Source organism: Trematosphaeria pertusa (genome assembly GCF_010094035.1).
Source record: "Trematosphaeria pertusa strain CBS 122368 unplaced genomic scaffold BU26scaffold_1, whole genome shotgun sequence".
Taxonomy (NCBI): domain Eukaryota; kingdom Fungi; phylum Ascomycota; class Dothideomycetes; order Pleosporales; family Trematosphaeriaceae; genus Trematosphaeria; species Trematosphaeria pertusa.
In genome coordinates, this window is record NW_022987212.1 from 4,910,069 (window position 1) to 4,933,357 (window position 23,289).

Below are 23,289 nucleotides of genomic sequence, written 5' to 3' on the forward strand. Positions count from 1 at the left end.
ACAAAAATCACGAGGCGGCAGAGGAGCGATAGAAAAGGGCTGCGCGAGTGTGCCCCCCGAGAGCGCGATGAGGGACCGCTGAGCCAAGCGCAGCGACCTCTAACACGCTAGTGTCTCACAGTCGGACCCTGCCACGCCTGCCGGCCTGGTCGGCCGCACCACCACCACCGCCAACCACAGCCCGCCCACGCCATCGCCGGCATGGCATCTCACCCTGCGCAATATATCCGCTGCACCCATAAGCAGTCATACCGCATCCTGAGGGCCTTCAATGCCGCGTCGAGCGCCAGCAGCTCTTGCGCAAGCCGCTCAAAATACACCCGCACAGAGCCGCACGCGTGGAAACGGCTACTCTACGCGGGGTGCGTCGGTCCTGGGCTGTCTATCTGGCGAACATCATGCTGCTTGCGGCCGTATACAGTACGGTACCCGCGGATCCTGGGCCTGGCCGGGACACGCGAAAGACATCATCACGGCTGCAGCAGGAGTGGCTTAGTCGTTGCTCTGCCTTACGGCCCTCGCTGCTCTCACGGATCCTGTCTCATTGATGGCATTTCCAGAGCTGCGAAACCTTGCGCCGCCGTGTAGCCGCCAGAGCAGGCCCAGGTGCTGGGTAGATAAACCAGCATTCAGCCTCACGGGCGCGAATGCTGCGCGTCGCGATGCGTGTGTTTTGTTTCGAGCCTGGCGGCGCGGACGGGGGGTCTGGGAGCTGGAGGGTGTCCCTGCGCAGACGAAACCACGGCGCTCCTCCTCTCCTCTCTTGCACCGGCGTGACCGTGCGGCGGCCTCAGGCAAGCATTCGCTGACCTCGCTGTTGACGTTCGTTGAAACAAGTGTCGTTGAAACAACAAGAGAGGCAGAGCCGCGCGGCGTCACGCGACGGGCGTTGACCCGACTGCACTTGGGACGGCTGTCTATCCATCTGTCCTGGAGTCCGCACAAACTCCAGTTCGTGGAGACGGTGGGTAAACGGCGATCGCTGGAGCAGCGATGGATTTTCCGGTGAGCTGGTTGCAGAGGGCCGCGCCTTATAATAGATCCGCAGTGACGTCTAGGCGGGCGGATGCATGACGCAATGGCCTGCAGAAAGTCTCCCTCCTCGAGCTGCATCCGAGCCAAATGGGCATTGCTGTTCCCACGTGGAGCCTCTACATTCACCCAGTCAAGCGCTTCCCTTCTGCATCGTTCCCCTGCGCACTACTGCTTGTTGCTCCTCATCCTATTCTGCCAGCTGTCTTTTGCAAGAAGCAAGGTGGTTAAAGACAGCCACAAGGCCGAGGCGTGATCTCTCGCCAACCGCCTCCAGCCTTCCACCGCATATCCGTCTCCTAGCCTTCGCACCAATATCGCCTGTCCTTCTTCTCTCGCAATATATTTCCCGGCGCACTGCATGGGCCACTTGCAGTAGATGCAGCTTCTCCCTGGCTGCAAACTCGACGGCGCATCCAGTCAAAACCGCACTCCGGCCTGTCAGCGTCATCCGCATAGGCTCTGTCGCTCCCTGTAAGATTCAACCATGGACGGCTATCGCGGCCAGCCAGACCCTCACCAAGTTCCCTACTCGTCATCCTATGACCATACCTACGACCCACGCCCGTATCACCCATCGTATTACCAAGAATCGCATTTCCACGATCCGTCTCGCCCCAAGTCGCGCTCATCGTCCAATGCCCCTTCCGATGGCCTGCCCCAGCAGTCGCAACAGCCGCTCAATAATGCTGTCAACAATGCCTTCGACAGGTCCGACTCCGCGCGCACAGTGGATCCGGACCTCATCGCCCAGATCACGGCAGAGGTGAAGAAGTCGTTGCTGGACGAGATCAAAATGAATGGAGGGGGTGCCACAGGCCAGCCTGCGCCGCCGCACCCATACGCCCCTCAATCCCCGATTTCCACGACATCGCTGCCGTCGAGAAACGTGTACACTCCGCCGTCCCCGAAGCAAACAGACTTCTCGAGCCACGGGTCCACATCCCCTGATCCGTTAGCGCGCGATCCCATGTTTGACGGCGCTGGCGACACGCCCACCCCAAGGCACGAAAGGAGCGCACCAGTCGACATTCCGCAAGACAAGTCAAGATCGCGGCCCGCTCCCGCATCCAGGATGCCGACAGATGGGGACTACACGCCTATTGAGAGGATGTGGCAGCGGCTGTTTGACGTGCATGGCCAGCCTATGCCTCGCCTCGGACAGTTTCTACGAGGTCTGGCCATACATCTGGTGAATGGTTTCAACCCCATCATCCAACTACCTAACTAACCTTTATAGATTGACGACTACGAACCAAAGAAGAGCCTAGTCATTACGCCTGCTAAGATGCTCAAGTTTTACGATGATGCTAAACTTAATGACGAGATCTACCCATGGCAGAGTGAGTTCACACAGCTGCATGTCCGAAAGTAGACTGACTTGATATCAGAAATCTTTGGCAAATTGCCATACTCAACATTGAGCAAAATATATCGTGAGATGCGTTGCCAGCACCATTTAATTCAAGAAAACAACGCAGACCAGCCCCATATTCCCGCGCTCACTCCCGACGGCTTCCAAGAGTGGATGTCGGCCATGATTCAGGCTTACCCAGACGCCGAGTATGACCGACTTTCGAAAGCGGTTCTTGCCATGCCCATCAGCAACGCCGACGACGCGAAGGAGCGATTTCCGAAAGAGCTTCCCCGACGTCTCTTCCCGCAACACGAGAACCTGCAAGCCCAGCAACGGTGTGCAGCGGCTCTTTCCGCTGAAGGCGTTGGTCCGCTCCGCAGAGCCCCAACGTTTCCCCCACCACCGCCCATGGGTCAGAGCGCAGGCGTGCCCCCTGGTCTAGAACGTCAGCGGAGTCCTTACGCAAGCCAACCAGACCCGAGGGCTATTCTCACCGATGATGAGGATGATGAACCCTTCTCGATTCCTCTGGAGCGCGAACGGAAACCCTACTCATCCGCACCTGGTGGAGGGAAAATGTATGCCGATGATCTTAGTCGGAGCGTTCCCTCGGAAGCATCGATGCACGAGCAACGCCGTCGCGCACAATCCACGGCTAGCCAAGGTCAATGGGTGCCTCCGGCTAGCGCACCTCATCACCAGCAACAGCATCCCCGCACTGGCTCTCAGGCTAACGATCGCCGACCAAGGAGCCCAAGCTTCTCTAGCTATGGAACTAGGTCGGACCCGAGCGTCCGGGACATACCAGGCAGCTATTATGCCTCAAACATGTACGATTCCGAAGAGGAGAATCGTCGCTTTGCGAAAGATGCGGAGATGAAGCGCAACGACTGGGCTAGACGTCACGCCGAGGAGGATACCGGTCCACACCGCCGCAGTACGACTGGCACTGACAGCTCTTTCGATTCTCAGCCACGGTCAGTGTACGATGATGAATACTACAGAAACAGAGGCGGAAGCAATGGCTACGACAATAGAGGATACGAGCCTCGACGGTACTAGGGGGAGATCTCCATCTCCGCAAAAGCCCCGCAGAATGCTAGCACTTACGACGTTACGAACCGATACCCGAAACTCCTCAACCAGAAGGTGTCACTCTTTTATAGTTTCTTTTGTATATCGAGCAGAGCGACGTTTGACACTATTAAGTCCGTCCAGCAATTCTTGTAGGAGATTGATTATACCACCTTTTCCTTTTACAGCGCTTCTGGAATCAACATACCCCTTTTCTGTATACATGGAATGTCTTGTGTACTCTTCCCCCTGGGAGGCTCTAGTGTATATTAGTTTATCTGTCGCTTCTGCTTGATGTGGACGACGAGGAGGGCGATAAGTCATTGACAGAAGGAGCAGCTAAAATGATCCTATTCTTACACAAATTGTGAAATGCTTGCGATGCTGATCTGCTACCAGGGTAGCCGGATACCTGGGTAGAGACGCGATCATGTGATCAACGTAATTCCAAGGTTGCCAAGAACCACTTTACGCGTTGCGGCCGACGCGTCGGACGTCGTAGATTTTCCAACTTCGCAACGATATCCCCAAGAACACCGCTACAATGGCATTGCTCGTAGATAAGCACCGCCCGCGGAGCCTGGAAGCACTCAGCTATCACTCAGACCTCTCTGAGCGCCTGAGAGCTCTTGTATGTACCCTGTTATAGCCCCCCTCCTTCCAGCCACTCTAACGCGACCTTCAATGTAGGCACAGAGCGGTGACTTTCCCCACCTGCTCGTCTACGGCCCCTCTGGAGCAGGCAAGAAAACACGCATCGTCGCCACCCTCAAAGAGCTCTACGGCCCCGGCGTCGAAAAGATCAAAATCGACGCGCGCGTCTTCCAAACCACGTCGAACCGCAAGCTCGAATTCAACATTGTCGCCTCCGTCTACCACCTCGAAATCACGCCCTCGGACGTCGGAAACTACGACCGCGTCGTCATCCAGGACCTGCTCAAGGAAGTCGCGCAGACACAGCAGGTCGACCTCGGCGCGAGACAGCGCTTCAAGGTCGTCGTTATCAATGAGGCGGACCACTTGACACGGGATGCGCAAGCGGCGCTGCGCAGGACGATGGAGAAGTATAGCCCGAATTTGAGGCTCATTCTGCTGGCGAACTCGACGAGTAATATTATTGCGCCGATTCGCAGTCGCACGTTGCTTGTGAGGGTTGCGGCGCCGACGGAGGGGGAGATTTGCGGGGTGCTGAGGGTGGTGGGGAAGAAGGAGGGGTGGAAGGAGGTGGAGGGGCTGAACAAGAGGATTGCGAGGGAGAGTGGGCGGAATTTGAGGAAGGCGTTGTTGATGTTTGAGGCGGTTCATGCGCAGAAGTATGTGTCTTCTACCTCGAAGCCCGCCGGTAGGGGCGCACAAGGCTAACGCGTTTGCAGCGAAACCGTCACAGACTCGACCCATATCCCACCGCCCGACTGGGAAGCCCTCATCGCGCAAATCGCAAACCAGATCGTCGAAGAACGCAGTCCAGCGCGGTTACTGCAAGTCCGCGCCTCGCTCTACGATCTCCTGTCGCACTGCATCGACGCAACGACCATCATAAAGACGCTGACGTGGAAGCTGATACCCAAGACGGACGACGCGCTCAAGCCGGAGGTGATCAAGTGGGCGGCCTTCTACGAGCATAGGTGCAGGACGGGAAGCAAGGTCATCTTCCATCTCGAGGCTTTCGTCGCAAAGTATATGCGCATATACGAGAGGTGTGTGTTGTTTCCACCACGGCTTGGATCGCGGCTAACATCCGCAGTTTCCTCATGGGTGTTGAGTTTGACTGAGCAGGAGGCCACAAGGCTATCAAGCACAGATGTATCGGAAATTTCAGTAAATGTCTGGCAGGAAGGCGTTGAGGGAGTTCAATTGTTGAGACGGTCCGCGTCCAGCCATTCGAGGCGTTCGCTAGTTGACGTCATCCCATAGCATAGCTTCCCTCGCTCTCCAACACCTTTAAGCTCAACAACACAAACCACATCAATTGATCCTGTAACATCCCAATCTCTCCCCTCCTCCCAATTTCCCCTCAATTCTCAAGTCTCAATTCCAGCTCGAATCCCTCCACCATGTCATCCAACCTCATCCCCACCGAGCCCGGCGGCGAGCAAACCCAGTACGAAGGCATCCACACGCACGTCGACCCGCCCAGCAAGCAGCCCGGCCAAATGGGCGGTACGCCACCCCTCCACACCTCACCCCCTCCCCTCTCTGCTAACACCGCATCCCCCCACCCCTCAGACCCAGCGACGAGCACCGCATCTCCCCCCGCGCACGCGCACAAAGCGGCCTCCAACGCGCCGAACACGCAGAGCGTCACGCCCGCGGAGAAAATGCGGTATGGGCAGAGCATTCAGGAGGGCGGTATGGGCGGGAAGACGGATGCGGCGACGGGGGAGGCGGGCGAGGAAGGTATGTTATGCGATCGGATGGCGATGAGAGAGGGGTGCTAATGCAGGGGCTGTATACAGGTGGATTCGGGGGTACGGAGGCGTTGGAGCAAGGTGGCGATGCGGCGCAGGAGAGGAGGGAGCAGGGGTACGGTGGGGAGAGGGATATGGATCGGAGCATTGGGGCGTGAGGAATGGGTATGGATGGTTAGGATAGTGTTGGAGGGAGATTAGGAGGGGAGGTGTTGAGAAGAAACATGCGTGGGAATATTGTATGAGTAGAAAAACATAGATTAAGCCTCTCAAAGTACGGCTTTCCTTGGGTATCGCATTTGAACGCCTGAAAATACCTCCAATAAACGCCGCTTGAATAAATCAACTGCTCAGTGTACTGAAGGAGCCAATTCATGCCGCTTTCCCCTTCCCTTTGCCCTCGTACTTGGGTTTATCCTCCTCTGACACCTCCTCTTCCTCCTCGCTATCACTCATGAACTCATCGTCCTCGTCATCCCACCCAAACATCGCCCGCTGTGGTGCAGGCTTCGACGATGACGCAACTTTCGCAGGTTCTTCTACCTCTTCCTCCTCGGAGCTCTCCCGCTGAGCCATCAGCATCTTCTCAATAGCCTCTCGCGTCTTGTTCTCCGCCTCCTCCTTGTCCTCAATCCACTTCCCGTCCAGTCGAGCCTGGCTTCTGCCATTCAGCAATTCCTCCTGCTTGCGCTCGGTGCTGGCCACGATGTCCTCCCATCGCTTGCGGCGCTCGTCCTTCTCCCGTTTCTCCATCTCGGGTTTGATAGCTAGGTACTCAGCGAGCGCCTTTGCTTCAGCGACGGTGCGCAGGCGTCGTCCGTCAAGGTTTCGTGATGAGGCATTTGCGTCGCCGTTCTGCTTCTTCTTGCGGCTGGACATGCGGCCACCTTGAGCCCGCAGAATGGATCCGAAGCCGCCCTTGCCACCGCATAGCGGGACAGTCAGACGAAGCGGGAGGAACGTATCGGATGGTGAGGAGAGTAGTGAAGAGATGGGTGCGGCCTCATGGCGGACTGCGCGGCGGGCGTTGGTGGTTAGAATGTAGGATGAGTTCTGTATCCATGGCGCGCGGTCATAGAGGGTATCATAGATGGAGGTTAAAGGAGCGTCCTTTGAGGTCGCGAATGCGATGTTCTGGCCGCGGAGGCTGTTGACGATGATGGTGACGGGTGATTGAACAGTGGCGGAATCCATGTTGCAGGATAGTGCCGGAGCTCGTGGAGACAGTATCTGGTGCAGAGAGCTATGATTTGGAGCCAAGCGGTTGTTGGGAGGCAACAGCTGTGTTGCACGCGAGCAAGAGGTGGTGTGTGATTGTGGTGATGGAGGAAGAGAGAAGACGGAGTCTGCGAAAGATTAAGGCTGGAGCATTGGGCCCGTGCGCTCGGCTAAGGCTTGGCGCAGATCTTCCACACCATCAATTATCGTCTCTGTTCGAACTTCCTCCTCATCGACCACAACCGGACACCGACACAGCATCACCGACCGTCTACAGCCGTCAAGATGCTTATCCCCAAGGCTGATCGCAAGAAGATCCACGAGTTAGTTATCCTCTACAGCACTTGACGCAACGGCGCAATCGAGACTGCATTTTGCTCGGAATTTTCAAGATTCCACCTCGCGTCCACTACTCCTGTTTTCACCACTCGTCATTCAATTGGACTTGCTGACACTATGCTTCTAGGTATATCTTCCGCGGTTAGTATACACTAGTTTTCGAGCCATGGCTATGGCACAAAAACGTACATTCTCGCGGCTTTCATGCTGCACTATAAGGACAGGCTGACACACGGTCACCTACAGAGGGCGTACTCGTTGCGAAGAAGGACTTCAATCTGCCGAAGCATGGAGATATCGACACCAAGAACCTTTATGTCATAAAGGCTTGTCAGTATTCTTTCTCGAATCCAACCCGCCTAGACAGAGTGTGCCCCTCTAACCAAATTGCAGGCCAGTCGCTCACCTCCCGCGGCTACCTCAAGACTCGCTTCTCGTGGCAGTACTACTACTACACCCTGACCCCCGAAGGCCTCGACTATCTCCGTGAATGGCTGCACCTCCCCGCCGAGATCGTGCCTCAGACGCACATCAAGCAGCAGCGCACGCACGCTCCTCCGCGAGGCATGATGGGCGGCGACGACCGTGAGCGCCGTGGTGGTGGACGTGGCGGCGGCCGCGAGGGATACCGACGACGTGATGCCGGTGAGAAGGGCGAGGGTGCTCCCGGCGAGTTCAAGCCTGAGTTCCGTGGTGGCTTCGGGCGTGGACGTGGTGCTCCTCCCTCTTAAGCGTCTCTATGCTTGCGAGAGAAGCGGAGGACGGGACGGGGAGTCGTCTTCATGTCGGGCTTTTGCTGTATCGTAAAATGGGATCGGACATGGCATATGGCGAAATGAGTCGATGATACTTCCAATGCACGGCTCAACTGAGTTGCCTGTCAACCTCGGTGAGCATGTTCCCAATGATACCCAGTCTGTTGCGATGTGACTTGATTCGCGCCTCCGTGATGATGTCCGTTATGGCGTTTACTCTGTGGTTGAACCACCAATATTGTCACAGATATCACTGTACGCGCTGTTAAAACAAAACGTCAAACATGCCTAGTGCAGTCTCAGGTAGGTGTTGATGTTCTCGGCCCTTCCTATCTGCTCGATATCCGTCATCCGAACATGGACGCCGGAGTTTTGGTCGTCCGGCGGGGGTGGATGTCTGAAAGAGGTTAACGTCGCGTCATCCATAAACAAGCAGATAGCGGTTTGACGAGACGTATCGATTCTACCATAATGAAGAACGATTATGTTATGTGCCATGACCTAGATATCGAAGAACCCCCTGCGATCCCATGAGTTACCATAAGCTCGCCTTTCGATGATGTTTTCTCCATAGCAGCCATTCCTCCCTCTCGAACCATGAAGCGTCGTTAACGTCCCAAACTCCAGATAAACATCTTAAACCCCCTATCCCTTCTTTCTGCGTTCGTGCAATCTACGACATAACAGGAACGAGGCGATTCATCCCCCTCTCCAAATCCCGCTGCATCTCCCTCTGCAACTCCTTCTGGAAGTCCATCACGATATCGCCAAACTGCTCAATCGCATCGTGGGCCTTCGGCGCGCCAATGAGCACGATGCCGCGCGGGACAATCACATCTTTGATCTCGAAGCAGCCGAAGGTGACGACTTTCTTGATCCGGGGGCAGCTGCGGAAGATGCCGGCGACGATTGTGGTGTCGACAACGGGGTTGAAGGAGACGTTGATCTCGCGCAGGCAAGGATATTGCTTCTTGCCGTCGAAGATGTGCGCGAAGGTTTCGTGCGAGATGTGACGGCAGGAGGCGATGTCGAGGTATTCGAGCTTCTGGCCGGAGTGCTGCATTAGGGCGTGGAAACCGGCGGATGCGAGGCCGATGGGGAAGTCTTCCGGGCCCTCGGGGTTGCTGTTGTCCAGGTCGCGGGTGCTGTTTATGTCGGCGTAGCGGAGCGGCGGGTTATCCCAGTCGGTGAAGAGGTTGACGTAGCCGGCGTCGGAGCACTCGTGGTTCTCGGTGAAGCGGAGCTTGGTGAGGTGGCGGCAGGTATCGTGGATGGTCTGGAGGATGTCGTCGGACGGATCCTCGTTGCTGTCCAAGAAGTTCTCCAGGCAGAGCGTGCGCAGGTTGGCGCCGACTTGGGCGATCAAGTTAACGAGGCGCTCGCGCGGGATTTCTTTCTGGTAGCGCAAGGTAAGGTGCTCCAGCTTCTCTAGGTGCGCGATGGCGTCGATACTCTCAGGGCCAATCTGCTTGCAGCGCTCCAGCTTCAAGCGCTCGAGGTTCGGACAGAAGGTGGTGAGAGCTTCCACAGCTTGGTCATCAAAGGCGGCATCTAGCCATTCGACCTTGAGAGCCTTGAGGTCGTGCCCACGGGCGATGAAGAGATCGATCCATTTGTCGTTTGAGACAAGATTGGCACCAAGCAACTGGATGTCGGTGAGATGCTTGGCTTTTTCGATCATGTAGTCGACGTTGCTGTCCTTGAACTGGCAGCAGTGGCGGAGGGAGAGCTTCTTGATGTTGGGGACGACGGCAAAGATCTGATCGAAGTCCTCTGTCTCGAGATCTATGCCCATATTAGCGATTCATACGCTCCAATGAGCAACGTGGGACAGGACTTACAAGCTGCCTCGTGGATAGCCACCGTATCCATATCAGGCTGCAGGAAGAGCTTGAACGTCGTCGAGTTCATAGCGCGCTTCTTGGAGAAGATCTCGCTGAGCCGGTTCATGATGTTCTCCGGCATCACGCCAAACTCATCGATATCTTCAGCGTGGTTCGCCAGCTTCTCGATACAAAGCGTCTGCAGCGTCTTCGCTCCACGGAACGTTAAGCCGTCCAGACGGTTGCTCTCGATCTTCCTCCTGCCCTTGCGTACGACCGGCTTGTTCGCCTTCTCCGTAGCCTTAGCCTCCTTCGCCATCTCTTTCCCGCACTTTGTGCACAGGAGTCCACCATCCGGCGCCGCCTTGCTGTAGGGCGTGACCGTAAAGCGCTTTCCGCACAGCTCGCAGTTCTCCAGCTGGCCAGGTAGCGGCTTCGCCTTCTTGTACATGTCCATCATATCCTCGAAGTCCGAATCGTCCTCATCATCAGAGCCTCGCTTCTTCTTCTTGCTCGCCTTCTTCTTAGCCTCCTTGCCCTTCTTTATCTTGGCGATAGCATCTTCCTGGTTGCGCTTTCGCTTGCGAGAGCGCTCAGCTGCCATGGCAGACGATTCTGCCTGCAGGTCTTCCTCCTCTTGGGCATTGGATGGCCCTTCGCCATTTTCGGCAGCCTCAGCGGCGGCTTGGGCGGCTTCGGCTTCGGCTCGTTCAAGGCGCTGGCGGTACGAATCGCGGATTTCTTGGGCGGAGATGTTGTTGGCCTAATTCAGGTGGTCAGAGAGGTTTATAGGCACCATTGATGCAGAGGTTACTCACCGCAAGGAAATCCGTCAGCGCAGAGTGGGGCCCACGGATACCTGCACCTCTGGGACGTCGTGCAGACCTAAGCCGCGGTTAGTTGACTTTCTCAGATGTTGAGCCTCGCCGGACCTCACATTGTGGCTGAGTCTCACGCAGGAGTCGCTTCGCCGAAGGTTGAAAGAGTCGCGGGGACCTGGGGTGCTGCAGTGTTGGGCCTGGGCTGTGGAGAAAGGAGAGGCCAGCGAGCGGGGCCGAGAGAAAAGCGTCGCGTTCGTGCAAGCGCGCGGTCACGTGGTGGCAATGGATGGCTGATTCGGTTTAGCGCTTCCCCTTTTTGCTCTCACTGTAGCGCGCTTTCACTCCGAAAGACCACACCTAATCTCGTAAGACTTTCGCTCTTTTCGATTATCGTTAATAACTTATTTAAGATAGTAAGAGGCCTAGGTACTAATAGTACCAACTGCATTAGAACTTAGGCTCTTCTACTAGAGCTATAATCTCTAACCGCTGTCTAGCTTAAAGTTAAGGTGCTCGCCGAGGATATCTCAAGGCTCAGGATAAAATGTGACGAATTTCGATAGGCTAGACTTATAGAACGGCGACCGGTGAAGGTAAAAGTTAGCGGTCATGAATAAGCTGACGTGGCTACCGCAGACTCGACCACTTATGAAAGATGCGGAAAAGCCTTCCCAAGCTGCTATATCATCATTGGCGAACACGCTATGCGGGGATCCAAATGGAGACACTCCATGCAAGCCCCAATTTGTGCAGCGTGTTACCTGCTGGCATGCTATCGGCTGACGAAAACGCATTATCGCGGACCATATACAGCGTGGTGACTCGACGGAGCATGCATCGGTAGGGAACTTGCCAATCACGACGAGGAATGGCGCCAGACATCCCACCATGATTAATAATGCTAATGTGCAAATGGATTTGAGGTCCCAGTAGGGTGTGATAAGCGTTTCGGTGGTCAACATATATATGCCTGCGCGGTCCTGGTTTGATTGATTAATTGATTTTTCTCGTTCTAAGTCACCAGCCTATAGAGGTTATGCTGACTACGCCTACGCACAAAAGGACTCAAAAGACGCCAATATTAAGAGAAGAGCACAGGGTGTCACCAGAACCACGGCGAGGGGGTAAGGTCTCGTACGGCGATAATGGCTAAACGAACCAAACGTCGAACGAATTCAACAAACACTGGATCCTCCACGGAGCTTCGTTCCCCGATGTCCTCGAAACCTCGCCTTGACCCCCATAAACGCCAACTGAGTCGTTTCTATGAGCCACTGGTCCTGTTATACACGCTAGGCAGAACGAGGGGCGAGCATACATGTGCTGTACTTTCCACCCAAGAGAATGTTTCTCACCTGCCACTCAAAGAGTTGAGACGGAAATTCCTTAGCGAACTGGCGTACGCATGCGATTACGACAAAGGCGGTGACACGGTCACGGCTATTGGACTGGAATCCACCCCGCAACGGTATATCTTTTGGGTGGCTTCGAACTCCTGTCCGAGGAGGAAAATCATACCGTTCCTACGGTCACTCCTAGCCAGATTAAAACATGTGTCAGACGAGTCAGCCCAGTTGCCACCGGAAGGGCCAGTGGATATAGCTACACTTTGCATACACTTTGCAAGTCCAAGGATCAAGAAATACAGGAGTCATCTAAGCCCGTTGCTGCGAAGGTGCCAAGGGTATCTTGCCGAAACAGAACGAAAGGATGGTACGTTTCGTAGATGGGCATATGTCCAGCAATCCCAAGGATGCTGACATCCACTCTTTAGTAACTGGCCTTGCTGAATGGCTACAAATTTGGGAGTGCCAACTTAGCCCCATAGACTTGTGCCGTCTCGCGTACGAAAACCGGAAGTCTGACTTCATGCGCACACTAGCAAAACTGAGCATGGAACCTACCTACAAGAGTAACGAAGACGCCATACACCACGCTTTTGGTTTACTAAGGCATTACATCGGACGACTTGCACATCACATAAGAGCGGTCGACACGCTACTCTCTTGTGCATCCAGACTTTCGGAATTGCTCTACGACTTTGAAGTCCGCAGTATCCCTACTCCAGCCAAATCCGCGCTGCCTCCAACCGACGCAATGACACGGCTAGAAAGCATTATAGTCCGCATGTTACCCGCAAAGTCTCCAGACCTTGACCGCTATCAACAAGCCCTCATAGAGATGGACGTTAAGTACCAACTATCTGGACGGTTTCTCGCGAGTTACACGGACCACAATTTGAGACCGCGCGTTCACGCTGAGATTCAAGTCCTGGAGCATTTCTTTGCTAATAAATTCTCCTTTGCGGCCGGTGACCCATACATCGCGTGTAGCAAGCCGGCGTGCTTTTGCTGCCTTCTCTACTTCCGAAACCATCCGGGCCACTTCGTAGAGCCAACCTCTCATCGCAAGATATACTTGAATTGGCGACCGCCCGATCCAAACTCTGAAGACGGTATTATTAGCCAGAGACGCCAAAGAGACATTCTGAATGCCATGACCCAAGACATTCGAAAGGAGGCTCTGCGGCAGATTGATGAAAAAGCCGCGCCAAAAGCCTGGCACCCCGATTCAATCACTGGAATCACGGAATCCGTTTTGCATAGGCCAGAGCAAGGGCCGTTGAAAGATGACACCGACCCACTTTCCACGGACGAGGATGCTATTGCTCTTAACGGACGCGCGGTTGGAAGCGAAGAAGGATCGAGAATCACAGAGTTGGCTGATTTTCTGCCTACGGTCCCGGACGTGGAAAGGGAGATTGTCACCTACGATTCTGTTGATTGTAACCAGCATGACAAATCATTGCAGAAGCTACAGCCTGTCTCTTGTAGCACTGACGAGGATTCCGACGAGGAAGGAGGAGTGTTGCTTGAATGTACATTCTAGTTTGAGGCACAGTTGGGCCCGTATCTATCTTGGTGTTGTACTATTCTCTCTTGAACCAAGAATCCTGAAGAATCTCCCTCGCCGACGCCCTCATGGAAGGCTCAAACCGTAGCATCTTTCGAACAAGCTCGCCTACTTTGAGTATATCTTTCCGAGTCAAGTCCTCGTTCCTCTCCCCGTCAAAGTACATTTCCTCCAGCCATTCTTGGAGCGTATAACCGGATTTCTCCCCGCGTGATGCGCTGTCCATGGCGCGCCATGTTTCTTGCCAACGCTCTGGCAGTTCGTCACTGACCATCTCTAGCATTTGGCGGGCAAGTATCGTGGGCGTTGTCATGAAGCTGTCGAACGGCGGTTGGCCGACTACGAGCTCGAAAAGCTATCAAAATATGTAAGTTTCCCTTTAAGTTGCGGCTAATGCGGTGCTCGTTGCCTATACGTGTTCCTTCAAGATCTGAACTCACCATACAGCCCATACTCCACAAGTCCACGCGATGATCCAACTTATCTCCGAATATGATCTCGGGTGCACGAACAGGAAGCGGTGTGTGAAGCGTGTCAGGAATGTCATTGCTCAAGAACGACTCGCCGAAGTCAACAATTTTGATCGGATGGAAAGACGAGAGAACTGCCGGATAGGAAGTGGGCCTGACAAGGTACTTGGGCATGCCGGGCTCTAGCGGCTTTCCGTCGTTTCTTCTGAGCAATCCGGTTTCGGGTTTTCCTAGTTTCTGGAAGAACTCTTCTTCACGTAGGGAATGTATTGGAGGGATAGTGAAAATTAAGTTGCGAGTATGCAGATCTAACATGCGTGAGCGACTGGTCAGCTGAAAAGCGGAGGAATGCTAGCCTACCTCCATGTCCGATATTTTGTTGATGCAAGTAGTCCAGGCCGAGAAGAGCCTGTTTCGCGATGCTTTTTGCAAGTTTTCCTGGAAGTCTCTCGCCGCGAAAGCGCGCATCAAGCAGATCAGGGACACTTGGCCCCAACAGCTCAAGCACGAGGCAGTCGTGAGTTCCGTTTGGACCATCAAGCTGGAAGTGGTCCAGCATTGGCATTAGATGCCGAGAGCCAGGCTGCTCGGGTCGAATAGCTGCTATAGCACGTAAGACTTTGAATTCCCGGTTTCGTTCTCCTCGTTCTGAGACTGAGATCTTTACGGTGACATATCGTTGTTCCCTGGCAATTTGTAAGCTTCGCATCTACCAAGGGGTAGCGAAAGGCAAGACCTCCGATCTCTTGCAGCCCAGACTGTCGAGTAACCACCCCAGCCTAATTTGTGCAGTATTTTGTACCGCCCATCTTTCAAGAGATCTCCTAGACCGATAGGGTGATAGCCACCCTTTCGATAGCGATGCAAAGGCTCAGCATCAACATCGCAGATATGGGAAAACTGATCCATCTGATATGTTCCGGCAAATGTCAAAGAGAAGGAGCGACGAGAGATGTAAACGCCCAGAACGCTCTTCCATGTGCTAGCGCTTCTCGGACTAACCCAAGGAAAAAAGTGAGCGCTTAGTCCATGGATACTCATGCTGTATTTAGAACACAGGTGATAGATTGTTAAGAGCTGCGAAGTCTAAGATAACACTGCGGCGCTAGATTTATTACCTTTTAGTAAAACTATTAAAACTAACGTACTTGATAAACGAACCCCCCAGACAAACGAACCCCCCACGATTTCTTGGCAAGGAAAATCAATGAAAATTAACAGGTTTTTCTTAAATAACTAAGCGAGACCTTAATATTTTTCTATAGAAATTTATATATATATTCTTTATAGTATATTACACCTTATACTAAAGTTGCACTAAGATATATTACGTAATTAAAAAGCTATACGTATTTAACTAACTTTTAGAAAAAATCTAGTTTACTTCTAGTTAGTACTATTATATCTCTATAATAATCTATAAAACTTATAGTATATAGTATCTATAACCTAATAAAGGTTTCTAGAAAACTTCTATAGCGCTAGCTCTTCTAGGTATAGCGTAATAAGAGATAGAAGTTAGAAAAATAATTTCGTTAGAGTTTTCTCTTCTAACTATATATATATATAGTTAATCTAGCTATATAAACTTATTATTTTATAAACTATAGTAGGCTTTAACTATATAGAGCTTATTAACTAATAATATACTAGCTTTAAGTAGTTATATAAAAGTAAAGTCTTTTTAGTAGTATAGTATAGAAAGAGAGAAATATACTAAAACTATTTTAAAATTATTACTTCTAAATATATAGAAGACTTATAGTTTATATAATCTTATAGTATATAACTTTATATAGCTAGATTATTTATATATATCTATAGTTAGAAAAGAAAACTCTAGAAAGATTTTTTTAAACTTCTACCTCTTATTACGCTATACCTAGAAGAGCTAGCTATATAAAAGTTTTCTAGAAACCTTTATTACGTTATAGATACTATATACTATAAGTTTTATAGATTATTATAGAGGTTTACTAGTACTTACTAGAAGTAAACTAGGTTTTTTCTTAAAAGTTAGTAAAATACGTATAGCTTTTTAATTACGTAATATATCTTAGTGTAACTTTACTATAAGGTGTAATATACTATAAAGAATATATATATAAATTTTTATAGAAAAATAGTAAGGTTTCGCTTAGTTATTTAAGAAAAACTCGTAAATTCTTGTTGATTTTCCTTGCCAAGAAATCGTGGGTTGTTCGATATAACCGGTTCGATGGTAAAGTACGTTACTATACTTCGCCTTTGTATTACCTACTAGGTTAAACTACGCCTAAATAATCGCAGGATCTTCTTACTTTGCTCTCTAATAGTTGTACTTGCGATTAAGCTGTGTTTTAAGCTTAGAACGGCGCGCAACAAAGCGGTTTAGCTAGTGCTAGCTAACTACCTTCCTACCCCGCTTAGTAAGCAGCTTATCAGCCATATCTTAAATAGCAGCAAGCTAAGAGGCGAATCCTCGCGCGTCTAGGTCTAGTATATGCTCGACTATCGCCTGCTCTTTGTTTGTAGTAAGCTTTGTTCGATTAGGTGTCTTTTCGCGTTGTAGAGTGACTCCGTTGTATTAACTGCGAACTTTCTCTCGCAGTACGTTATAGAGAGCTGCAGCGCGCCGCAAGCTTAGCTCTAGATCCTGTTGAATAGCCTGGAGCGCAAGCTGTATCCGGGATTTGTCTGAAGTCGATTGGGCGTTTGTGGAGGGCGTCATGATAGAGATGGTGGCATTTGGTAGGGGCTTGGCATTTTTGGGTTGTTCGATGGGGTGACCGGTTCGATGGTGAAGTACGTTACAAGATTTGCACAAATTTAACTAGCGTGCGGAACCACACGTGAAAATTTCGCGTCATCGGACGCAATGTCATATCCTGTTCGCGCCATCTGCTTTCTGAACAGGAGCCTTAAGGTCCCAGAACAAGGTCCCAGAACAAGGCTCAAACAGAGTTGGGTGATGGAGTGCGGAGCTATAGAACGGTAGGGGGTTGCGAGGTTAGATGATCGGTGGGTGGGGTGCTGCTTCCGTACGAACAAGACCCTCGCGCTTTCACGAGGAAGGTAGCATCATAGGTATAAGACGCAACCCAGAAGAACACAATGATAAGGTCAGCAGAGATCTTTCTTAGAAGTCCATTGCATTTTCGGATAATCGCATTCCCCACAGCCCTTCCTCCAGTCGCTTGACATCCTCGGTCGCTGCAGGTGCAAGAGAGCGGGACGATGGGGAGACGGGTCGCAAAACACTACTCGTTTCACTCAAAGCACTGCGGCTCGACGCCGACCAAGACCGGAGGAACACTTGGCCTTTCTCCTTTCATACGGACGGGCTACATACGACTACGAAGCTCGAGACTGCAAAATATTCTAACCAATGCCGCAAGCCCGCAATCCAATTCTGAACGGCCGCTGGCTTCGCCAGTTCGTCCAGGGTAACCACCTCCGTAGAATCACGCACCACCGAGGTGTGGCCCAGACAACGTAAGGTGCCGCATATGGAGATGACGATTATCCGAGTCGTGCGGCCATTGGTCATAAGGAACTTCTCAATTGCTTTCATTGCTTTACCCTACAAAAGGAAGCTTTTGTCTATGCCTTCATGAATAGATTCGGGGAAACCGATCAGTCAGTGCCACAGGGCGGGAAACCCTCATGCAGAAGATGACCGGCCTGAAACCCTTTCCCCGAGTTGTAAAAGACCGAAAACTCCCCATATCCCCCGATTCGCAATACCGCAGCATGTCTGTGAAGATGAGTGAAGACAATGAGATGCCACCTTTTGTCAAATCATGGATACCGTTGTGCTGCTCTTCAGATCTCGGCGTCAGACCCGTCGCTTTCAGCGTCGTCGGCGTCATCGTCGTCGTCTTCCTCGGAGGAGGAGGATTCCCAGTTGGCTTCCGGAGCCGAAGCCGCAGCCCTCTCTTGCTCAGCTGAAGGCTTCTGCCAATGAATTAGCTTGAACGACAAATAGTATACCTGGAACACGTACATATGCCTTGATCTTAGCCCAGCCATTCTTGTACGACGTAGTGTCCGAGCGCTCCGCGTAGCCAGAGCTGAAGGAACGAACGGAGGAGGTGACGGAGCCGCTCGCAGCACGACTCTGCGGCTTGCCGTACTTGTTTGCATCGAACCCAGAGCTGGCGCTAGGGGCTGTGGTTGACTTGGAGCGCCAGGACTTTGACTCCACCGTGTTCCAGCCGTCCTTGTCGTTGTTCTGGCTACTCAGATCATATTCTGACTCGATGAGGGTGTTAGTGATGGAACCGTTCAGGGACATTTTGCGGAAGTTGTCAGAGAAGATGATGCCGCCCTCGTCGCCGTCATCGGCACGGTAGTCGTCGAAGTCGCCCTAACTTCATCAACGCACGTCATCCCACGGTAATGGATCCTTTCCACTTACAGCTTCGGACGGATTGGTTAGAGTAGATGAGGTCCAGTACTCCGGGTAGTTGCCTGCGGAGTGCTCGACAGGAATGAAGGCCTTGTGCGGTTCCTCGTAAGCCTCGTCCTCGACGGCATCCTGGGCCAGCTGGTCGTCCACGCAGGCATAGCATTTCTGTGAACAGATCAGCAAGGCCCCAGCTAGCTGAGTATTAGTACTTACCGCGCTGTCTGGCTTCTTGCGCTGCGATTTGGCGAACTCCTCCAGTCCCTTGGTCTTGTGGCACATGGTACACTCAATTTCCACCACCTGTTTGCCGGTGCACTTTTGGCAGTTGATCTTGTACCGCGCGTTGACGCCATTGAGCTTGACGGACCGTCGAGCATCGGTGAGTTGCTTAGCGGAGAAGTTGGCGTGATTGAGGAATTTGTTGCAGCGTGAGCACTTGAGCCTGCAGCGTCATTAGCATCCACCATTGATCTGAGCAGGGTAGGTGGCGGCCATATCGCGGCGAGGGTACCGGGCGGAACGTACTTGTCAGGAAGTGGGACACCCTTGAGCCTGCCATGTTGTCAGTCTTTCAATCCTCGTCCAGGCCGAAGCTTCCGTGCAGCTAGGAAGCGCACTCACATTGCCATCTCGGCAGGATCGTATGCTTGGCTTCTCTTATTGCGATTGGCCATGGTGGTGAATGGTGAGCAGCGTTGGCTTCGTCGGTGGCTGCGGCTGTGCGGGGGATCAGGACTGTTGGAGACAGTGGTGCGGGAAGGCTTCCGAAGCGTGGTGTGGTAGGTAGACGGGAAATGGAGGACTGGAGGTAGTTAGCTACTTGTGCTTAAGGCGCCAATCGGCGGTGAAGGAAAAAGAGGATAAGTGAGGGCCGAAGCGGCGGAGGCTCGGTTGACGCCTACCGAGCGGTCTATAAGCTTCGGAGCTGGTGAGGGTCGTTTGTAGGGCGGAGCCAATCACGGATAGATTTAATAGAGATGTGAGTAGATCCACGGAACGATTGACGTATAAGTGAGACTGTTGGCTTGCGGAATGAGACGGGTGTGTTTTGCGTTGTCGGTCTATCTGGGTACTTTGCCGCCGACGTGCCTTCCGCATTAAGAAGAGCACAAACAGTCCGACAGCGGCCGCGTAGAAGGTGCTAGAGAAGTGTAGCCTAATCCATGCTCTTGTCGTATGGCCGGTGATATGATCTCAGAGAAGACATACAGACTTGCGGCATTCTGGGTCATGTTCGCTCGTAATGCCTTCCATAATATTAATAGCGATGCTGACCGCAAAATCAGGAATCTGTATGGCGAATTGCTGCCTAGTCATTCGAGGTCTGCTCCATCATACTAGCCAAATGCAACCTAGGACTGTAGTGCCTTGATAGGGTGGAGAGAGACTGAGAAGTCGTATAAAGTGACGGAACGGGAGAGGGGAGTGCAACGCATCTTCCCAATCCGTGGACGGGAGAGCGTGCCTCGGCGTCATGGTACATATTGCAGCTATCCTAGTATGGGTTCTGGAGAACCATTCATAAAGGTCTTCAACGTGTAAAGATCAACGGCATGCTGAAGTGTTGACAGTTGCTAATGTGTACCGCCGCGTTCGGTGTTGCGCAGGGCGCGGCGTCGCATGAGAGGGGTAGAGTTTAGAAGCCAAAGGTCAATCCCAAGTGAATTGAGTCTTAATACGTTCCGAGGCTGCACAAGCCGTCGAGAAGATGACTTATATAATGATGACGGGAAGTGCAATGGACAACAATAACGCGGCTTAACCCCGTTAGGATGATGTCTCGACGCACGGACGTACGCCACTTCCACTTCCGAAGCTGCCAAGACTTCTATCGATAAGCGGCCACAAAAATTATGGTACCCCTCCGCCTCCCGCAAAGAGCGACATTGATTTCCGCAACCGCAAGTCAAAGTGGCGTCTCTTCCCTTCAGGTTCAAAGCAGGCGGTAACAGCAACATGGCCCCCATTGTTGCCCAACAGCACCACCACCGCAGCACCACGAAGCAGGCCCAGAAACCCTTCAAGTCCCGCCATGCCAGCAAGAGTTCGCTGAAGGAGCAGTCAAAAGGTGCGCCCTCTCTCCAATCCTCATTCTAGCGCTCCTAACTCATTCTGTAGGCAAAGTAGAAAGCTTCGAACGAGGAAGCCGAAAGACGCCGCACCAGCACGTCATGTCGAAATTTGACCGCCGAAATCGCGCGAAGCAGATGCGCCTGAACAAAGATCACGAGCACGCGAGAGCGACAAACATATTTGCTGGCAAGGATGGAGCACCAAGGATGGTTGCTGTCGTACCGCTCTGTGGGGACGTCTCTGCCGCCGCCGCTGTACGAAGCCTGAACACCTGCTTGGAGATCGAAGAGGAGGTGCCAGAGGCCGGATGGACGCGGACAAACGTCGACCGATTCAAGCAGAAGCTCCAATACCTGGTCGTGCAACGCGACCTACTGGCATCGTTGGATGCTTGCCGAGTAGCCGACTTCGTGATTTTTGTGCTGTCCGGGCAAGAGGAGGTTGACGAAGAAGGCGAGTTGATATTGAAGGCAGTTGAGAGCCAAGGAATCTCGAATTGCTTTACCGTTGTACAAGCGCTCGACTCAATCGAACCCGCAAAACGGAGGCCGCAGGTCATTTCGTCGCTAAAGTCCTATATCACGCACTGGCTACCGTCCACGGAGCGTGTTTTCTCCCTCGATTCCAGACAAGAAGCCTCCAACCTTGTCCGTTCACTCTGCACCACAACAACCAAAGGGGTCAAATGGCGCGAGCAAAGAAGTTATATGTTCGTCGAGGATATTGAATGGCCTCAGGGCAAATCTGCTGTCACGGAAGATGGAACTGGCGAAGTCGTTCTGACGGGAATTGTGAGGGGCCAGGGGCTGAAGGCGGACAGACTTGTTCAGGTTGGAGACTGGGGCGATTTCCAGGTCGACAAGATCACAGCAGCGCCTCTCGAAGTCCGGAAGAAAGGAAAAGAAGAGAGCATGGTCATCGATTCGGAGGGTGACAATGTGTTGGAAAGGCCAAGCGACGATCAAGATGATCTAGCGGAGCTTGCTCCCGAGGAGACGATCATGGAGGACGCGATCAGCTACGCCCCGTCCATGGCACCTTCCGAGCGAAAAGGAGTCCTGTTAGACGACCACCACTACTTTTCAGACGAAGAGGAGGAAGAAGCACCGGCGCGCCGGAAGCGGCTGCCGAAGGGGACCAGCAAGTACCAAAGCGCATGGTATATTGATGATGTGTCTGACTCCGGCTCCGATCTGGAAGACTTTGACATGGAAGACGTGGAAGAACAAGGCAAGAGCGAGACGTTCGATCCTGCGGATGGCGTGGAAGGTATGGACGTCGATGGCCGAGCAATGACGGAGGGCGGTCCCTCGGAATATCCGCAGTCAGAGATGTTTCTCGACCCGTCACCAGAGGACGAGGCGGAGCAGATCGAGGCTTATCGGAAGTCGAGAAAGGCGGAGGAAGAAGAGGATCTAGAGTTCCCGGACGAGATTGAACTTCATCCCAACGTCAATGCGCAAGAGCGCCTCATCAGATACCGTGGGCTGAAGAGCTTGAAGACCAGCGTATGGGAGACTGAGGAGGATAAGCCATACGAGCCTGACGAATGGCCTCGTCTACTTGAGATTTCGGACTACAAACGAACAGCGACAAAGTTCATGCGCGAGGCTTGGGCAGGTGGCGTCAGGCCTGGTACAAGGGTCAATGTGCATCTTCGTGGTGTCCCGCTCACATTGCAAGGCTCGAGGCCGATGGCGCTATTTTCTTTGCTTCGCCATGAGCACAAGAGGACCGTGTGCAACTACAGCATACTCCTCAGCTCAGAATACGAAGGACCCATCAAGTCGAAGACGGAAATGATCGTCCAGTGCGGACCCCGACGGATGGTCATCAATCCTGTGAGCACCTTTTAGCCACCATTGCCCATGCTTTGCTAACAAGCTTCAGCTCTTCTCCCAAGCAGGAAATACCCCCAACAACGTCCACAAGTTCGACCGCTTCCTGCACCCAGGCCACTCATCAATCGCCACCTTCATCGGCCCTCTAACCTGGGGCAACGTCCCTCTTCTCTACTTCCAACGCAAAACTACCTCGTCATCTTCCGGCGCCGAATCCAACGTCCAGCCAACCGTCTCTTCACCAACCTCCACCCTCCGCCTCATCGCAACCGGCACCTCGCTCCCTCCCTCCCTCAACCGCGTCATTGCCAAACGCATCGTCCTCACCGGTCACCCCTACAAGATCAACAAGCGCGTCGTCACCGTGCGCTACATGTTCTTCAACGACAAGGACGTCAAGTGGTTCAAGAGCCTGCCGCTATGGACGAAGAGGGGTAGGAGCGGGTTTATTAAGGAGAGTTTGGGTACGCATGGCTACTTCAAGGCGAGCTTTGATGGGAAGATTAATCCCATGGATGCTGTAGCTGTGAGTCTTTATAAGAGGGTTTGGCCGAGGGCCGCAAGGATGTGGCAGCCGTAGGGTAGGAGCGGGGCATGCGAACTTGCTGCGCGGTGGTATGCATGGTATAGATGATACCTCTATAGAGCATTAAAATGGTGAAGGCGTTTGTGTTTCATGTTGAGGGTTTGATTGCTGTTACGTGCTGGACTAGATCTTATGTAAATGTTCACCATCCTGCCTCGTGTTCTACCTGTAGCACAACGTCCATCGATC

General features: G+C 52.8%; 11 protein-coding genes across 11 annotated transcripts; 6 read left to right on the forward strand and 5 right to left on the reverse strand.

Annotated features, from left to right (window-relative positions):
• The first annotated feature begins 1,316 nt into the window (after positions 1 to 1,316).
• BU26DRAFT_43597 (uncharacterized protein) lies at positions 1,317 to 3,496 on the forward strand. Its single transcript, XM_033824154.1, has 3 exons — positions 1,317 to 2,224; positions 2,273 to 2,375; positions 2,424 to 3,496. Exons 1-3 carry the CDS (start codon positions 1,520 to 1,522, stop codon positions 3,449 to 3,451), a joined length of 1,836 nt encoding a protein of 611 aa, XP_033692425.1. The 5' UTR covers positions 1,317 to 1,519; the 3' UTR covers positions 3,452 to 3,496.
• Positions 3,497 to 3,963: 467 nt separating this feature from the next.
• On the forward strand, positions 3,964 to 5,449 carry BU26DRAFT_514108 (P-loop containing nucleoside triphosphate hydrolase protein). The gene is made up of 4 exons (XM_033827762.1): positions 3,964 to 4,094; positions 4,154 to 4,776; positions 4,837 to 5,160; positions 5,208 to 5,449. Exons 1-4 carry the CDS (start codon positions 4,008 to 4,010, stop codon positions 5,233 to 5,235), a joined length of 1,062 nt encoding a protein of 353 aa, XP_033692426.1. The 5' UTR covers positions 3,964 to 4,007; the 3' UTR covers positions 5,236 to 5,449.
• Positions 5,418 to 6,029, forward strand: BU26DRAFT_599926 (uncharacterized protein; the record flags this gene model as incomplete). Its single annotated transcript, XM_033835131.1, has 3 exons — positions 5,418 to 5,623; positions 5,690 to 5,860; positions 5,920 to 6,029. Exons 1-3 carry the CDS (start codon positions 5,518 to 5,520, stop codon positions 6,027 to 6,029), a joined length of 387 nt encoding a protein of 128 aa, XP_033692427.1. The 5' UTR covers positions 5,418 to 5,517.
• A 70-nt stretch (positions 6,030 to 6,099) lies between these two features.
• On the reverse strand, positions 6,100 to 7,191 carry BU26DRAFT_514109 (uncharacterized protein). The gene has a single exon (XM_033827763.1). It carries the CDS (start codon positions 7,063 to 7,065, stop codon positions 6,244 to 6,246), a length of 822 nt encoding a protein of 273 aa, XP_033692428.1. The 5' UTR covers positions 7,066 to 7,191; the 3' UTR covers positions 6,100 to 6,243.
• Positions 7,192 to 7,326: 135 nt separating this feature from the next.
• BU26DRAFT_446876 (uncharacterized protein) lies at positions 7,327 to 8,488 on the forward strand. The gene is made up of 4 exons (XM_033824633.1): positions 7,327 to 7,412; positions 7,556 to 7,569; positions 7,675 to 7,758; positions 7,822 to 8,488. Exons 1-4 carry the CDS (start codon positions 7,375 to 7,377, stop codon positions 8,157 to 8,159), a joined length of 474 nt encoding a protein of 157 aa, XP_033692429.1. The 5' UTR covers positions 7,327 to 7,374; the 3' UTR covers positions 8,160 to 8,488.
• A 368-nt stretch (positions 8,489 to 8,856) lies between these two features.
• Positions 8,857 to 10,610, reverse strand: BU26DRAFT_414247 (RNI-like protein; the record flags this gene model as incomplete). Its single annotated transcript, XM_033823061.1, has 2 exons — positions 8,857 to 9,968; positions 10,025 to 10,610. The coding sequence occupies 2 exons, from the start codon at positions 10,608 to 10,610 to the stop codon at positions 8,857 to 8,859; spliced, it is 1,698 nt and encodes a 565-aa protein (XP_033692430.1).
• Positions 10,611 to 12,086: 1,476 nt separating this feature from the next.
• On the forward strand, positions 12,087 to 13,413 carry BU26DRAFT_383799 (uncharacterized protein; the record flags this gene model as incomplete). Its single annotated transcript, XM_033822604.1, has 2 exons — positions 12,087 to 12,544; positions 12,570 to 13,413. Coding segments are annotated over 2 exons (1,302 nt in total), but the record flags the coding sequence as incomplete, so codon positions are not given.
• Positions 13,414 to 13,756: 343 nt separating this feature from the next.
• BU26DRAFT_527447 (kinase-like protein) lies at positions 13,757 to 15,119 on the reverse strand (the record flags this gene model as incomplete). The annotated part of the gene is made up of 4 exons (XM_033830778.1): positions 13,757 to 14,095; positions 14,181 to 14,518; positions 14,571 to 14,896; positions 14,947 to 15,119. The coding sequence occupies 4 exons, from the start codon at positions 15,117 to 15,119 to the stop codon at positions 13,757 to 13,759; spliced, it is 1,176 nt and encodes a 391-aa protein (XP_033692432.1).
• Positions 15,120 to 17,252: 2,133 nt separating this feature from the next.
• Positions 17,253 to 17,786, reverse strand: BU26DRAFT_514113 (uncharacterized protein; the record flags this gene model as incomplete). Its single annotated transcript, XM_033827764.1, has 2 exons — positions 17,588 to 17,786; positions 17,253 to 17,311 (listed from the first exon to the last, which is right to left on the reverse strand). Exons 1-2 carry the CDS (start codon positions 17,761 to 17,763, stop codon positions 17,254 to 17,256), a joined length of 234 nt encoding a protein of 77 aa, XP_033692433.1. The 5' UTR covers positions 17,764 to 17,786.
• Positions 17,787 to 17,947: 161 nt separating this feature from the next.
• On the reverse strand, positions 17,948 to 19,392 carry BU26DRAFT_43757 (uncharacterized protein). Its single transcript, XM_033824245.1, has 5 exons — positions 19,222 to 19,392; positions 19,126 to 19,152; positions 18,814 to 19,042; positions 18,610 to 18,765; positions 17,948 to 18,558 (listed from the first exon to the last, which is right to left on the reverse strand). The coding sequence occupies exons 1-5, from the start codon at positions 19,272 to 19,274 to the stop codon at positions 18,133 to 18,135; spliced, it is 891 nt and encodes a 296-aa protein (XP_033692434.1). The 5' UTR covers positions 19,275 to 19,392; the 3' UTR covers positions 17,948 to 18,132.
• A 1,078-nt stretch (positions 19,393 to 20,470) lies between these two features.
• On the forward strand, positions 20,471 to 23,229 carry BU26DRAFT_514114 (DUF663-domain-containing protein). Its single transcript, XM_033827765.1, has 3 exons — positions 20,471 to 20,668; positions 20,719 to 22,514; positions 22,564 to 23,229. The coding sequence occupies exons 1-3, from the start codon at positions 20,557 to 20,559 to the stop codon at positions 23,092 to 23,094; spliced, it is 2,439 nt and encodes an 812-aa protein (XP_033692435.1). The 5' UTR covers positions 20,471 to 20,556; the 3' UTR covers positions 23,095 to 23,229.
• Positions 23,230 to 23,289: the final 60 nt, after the last annotated feature.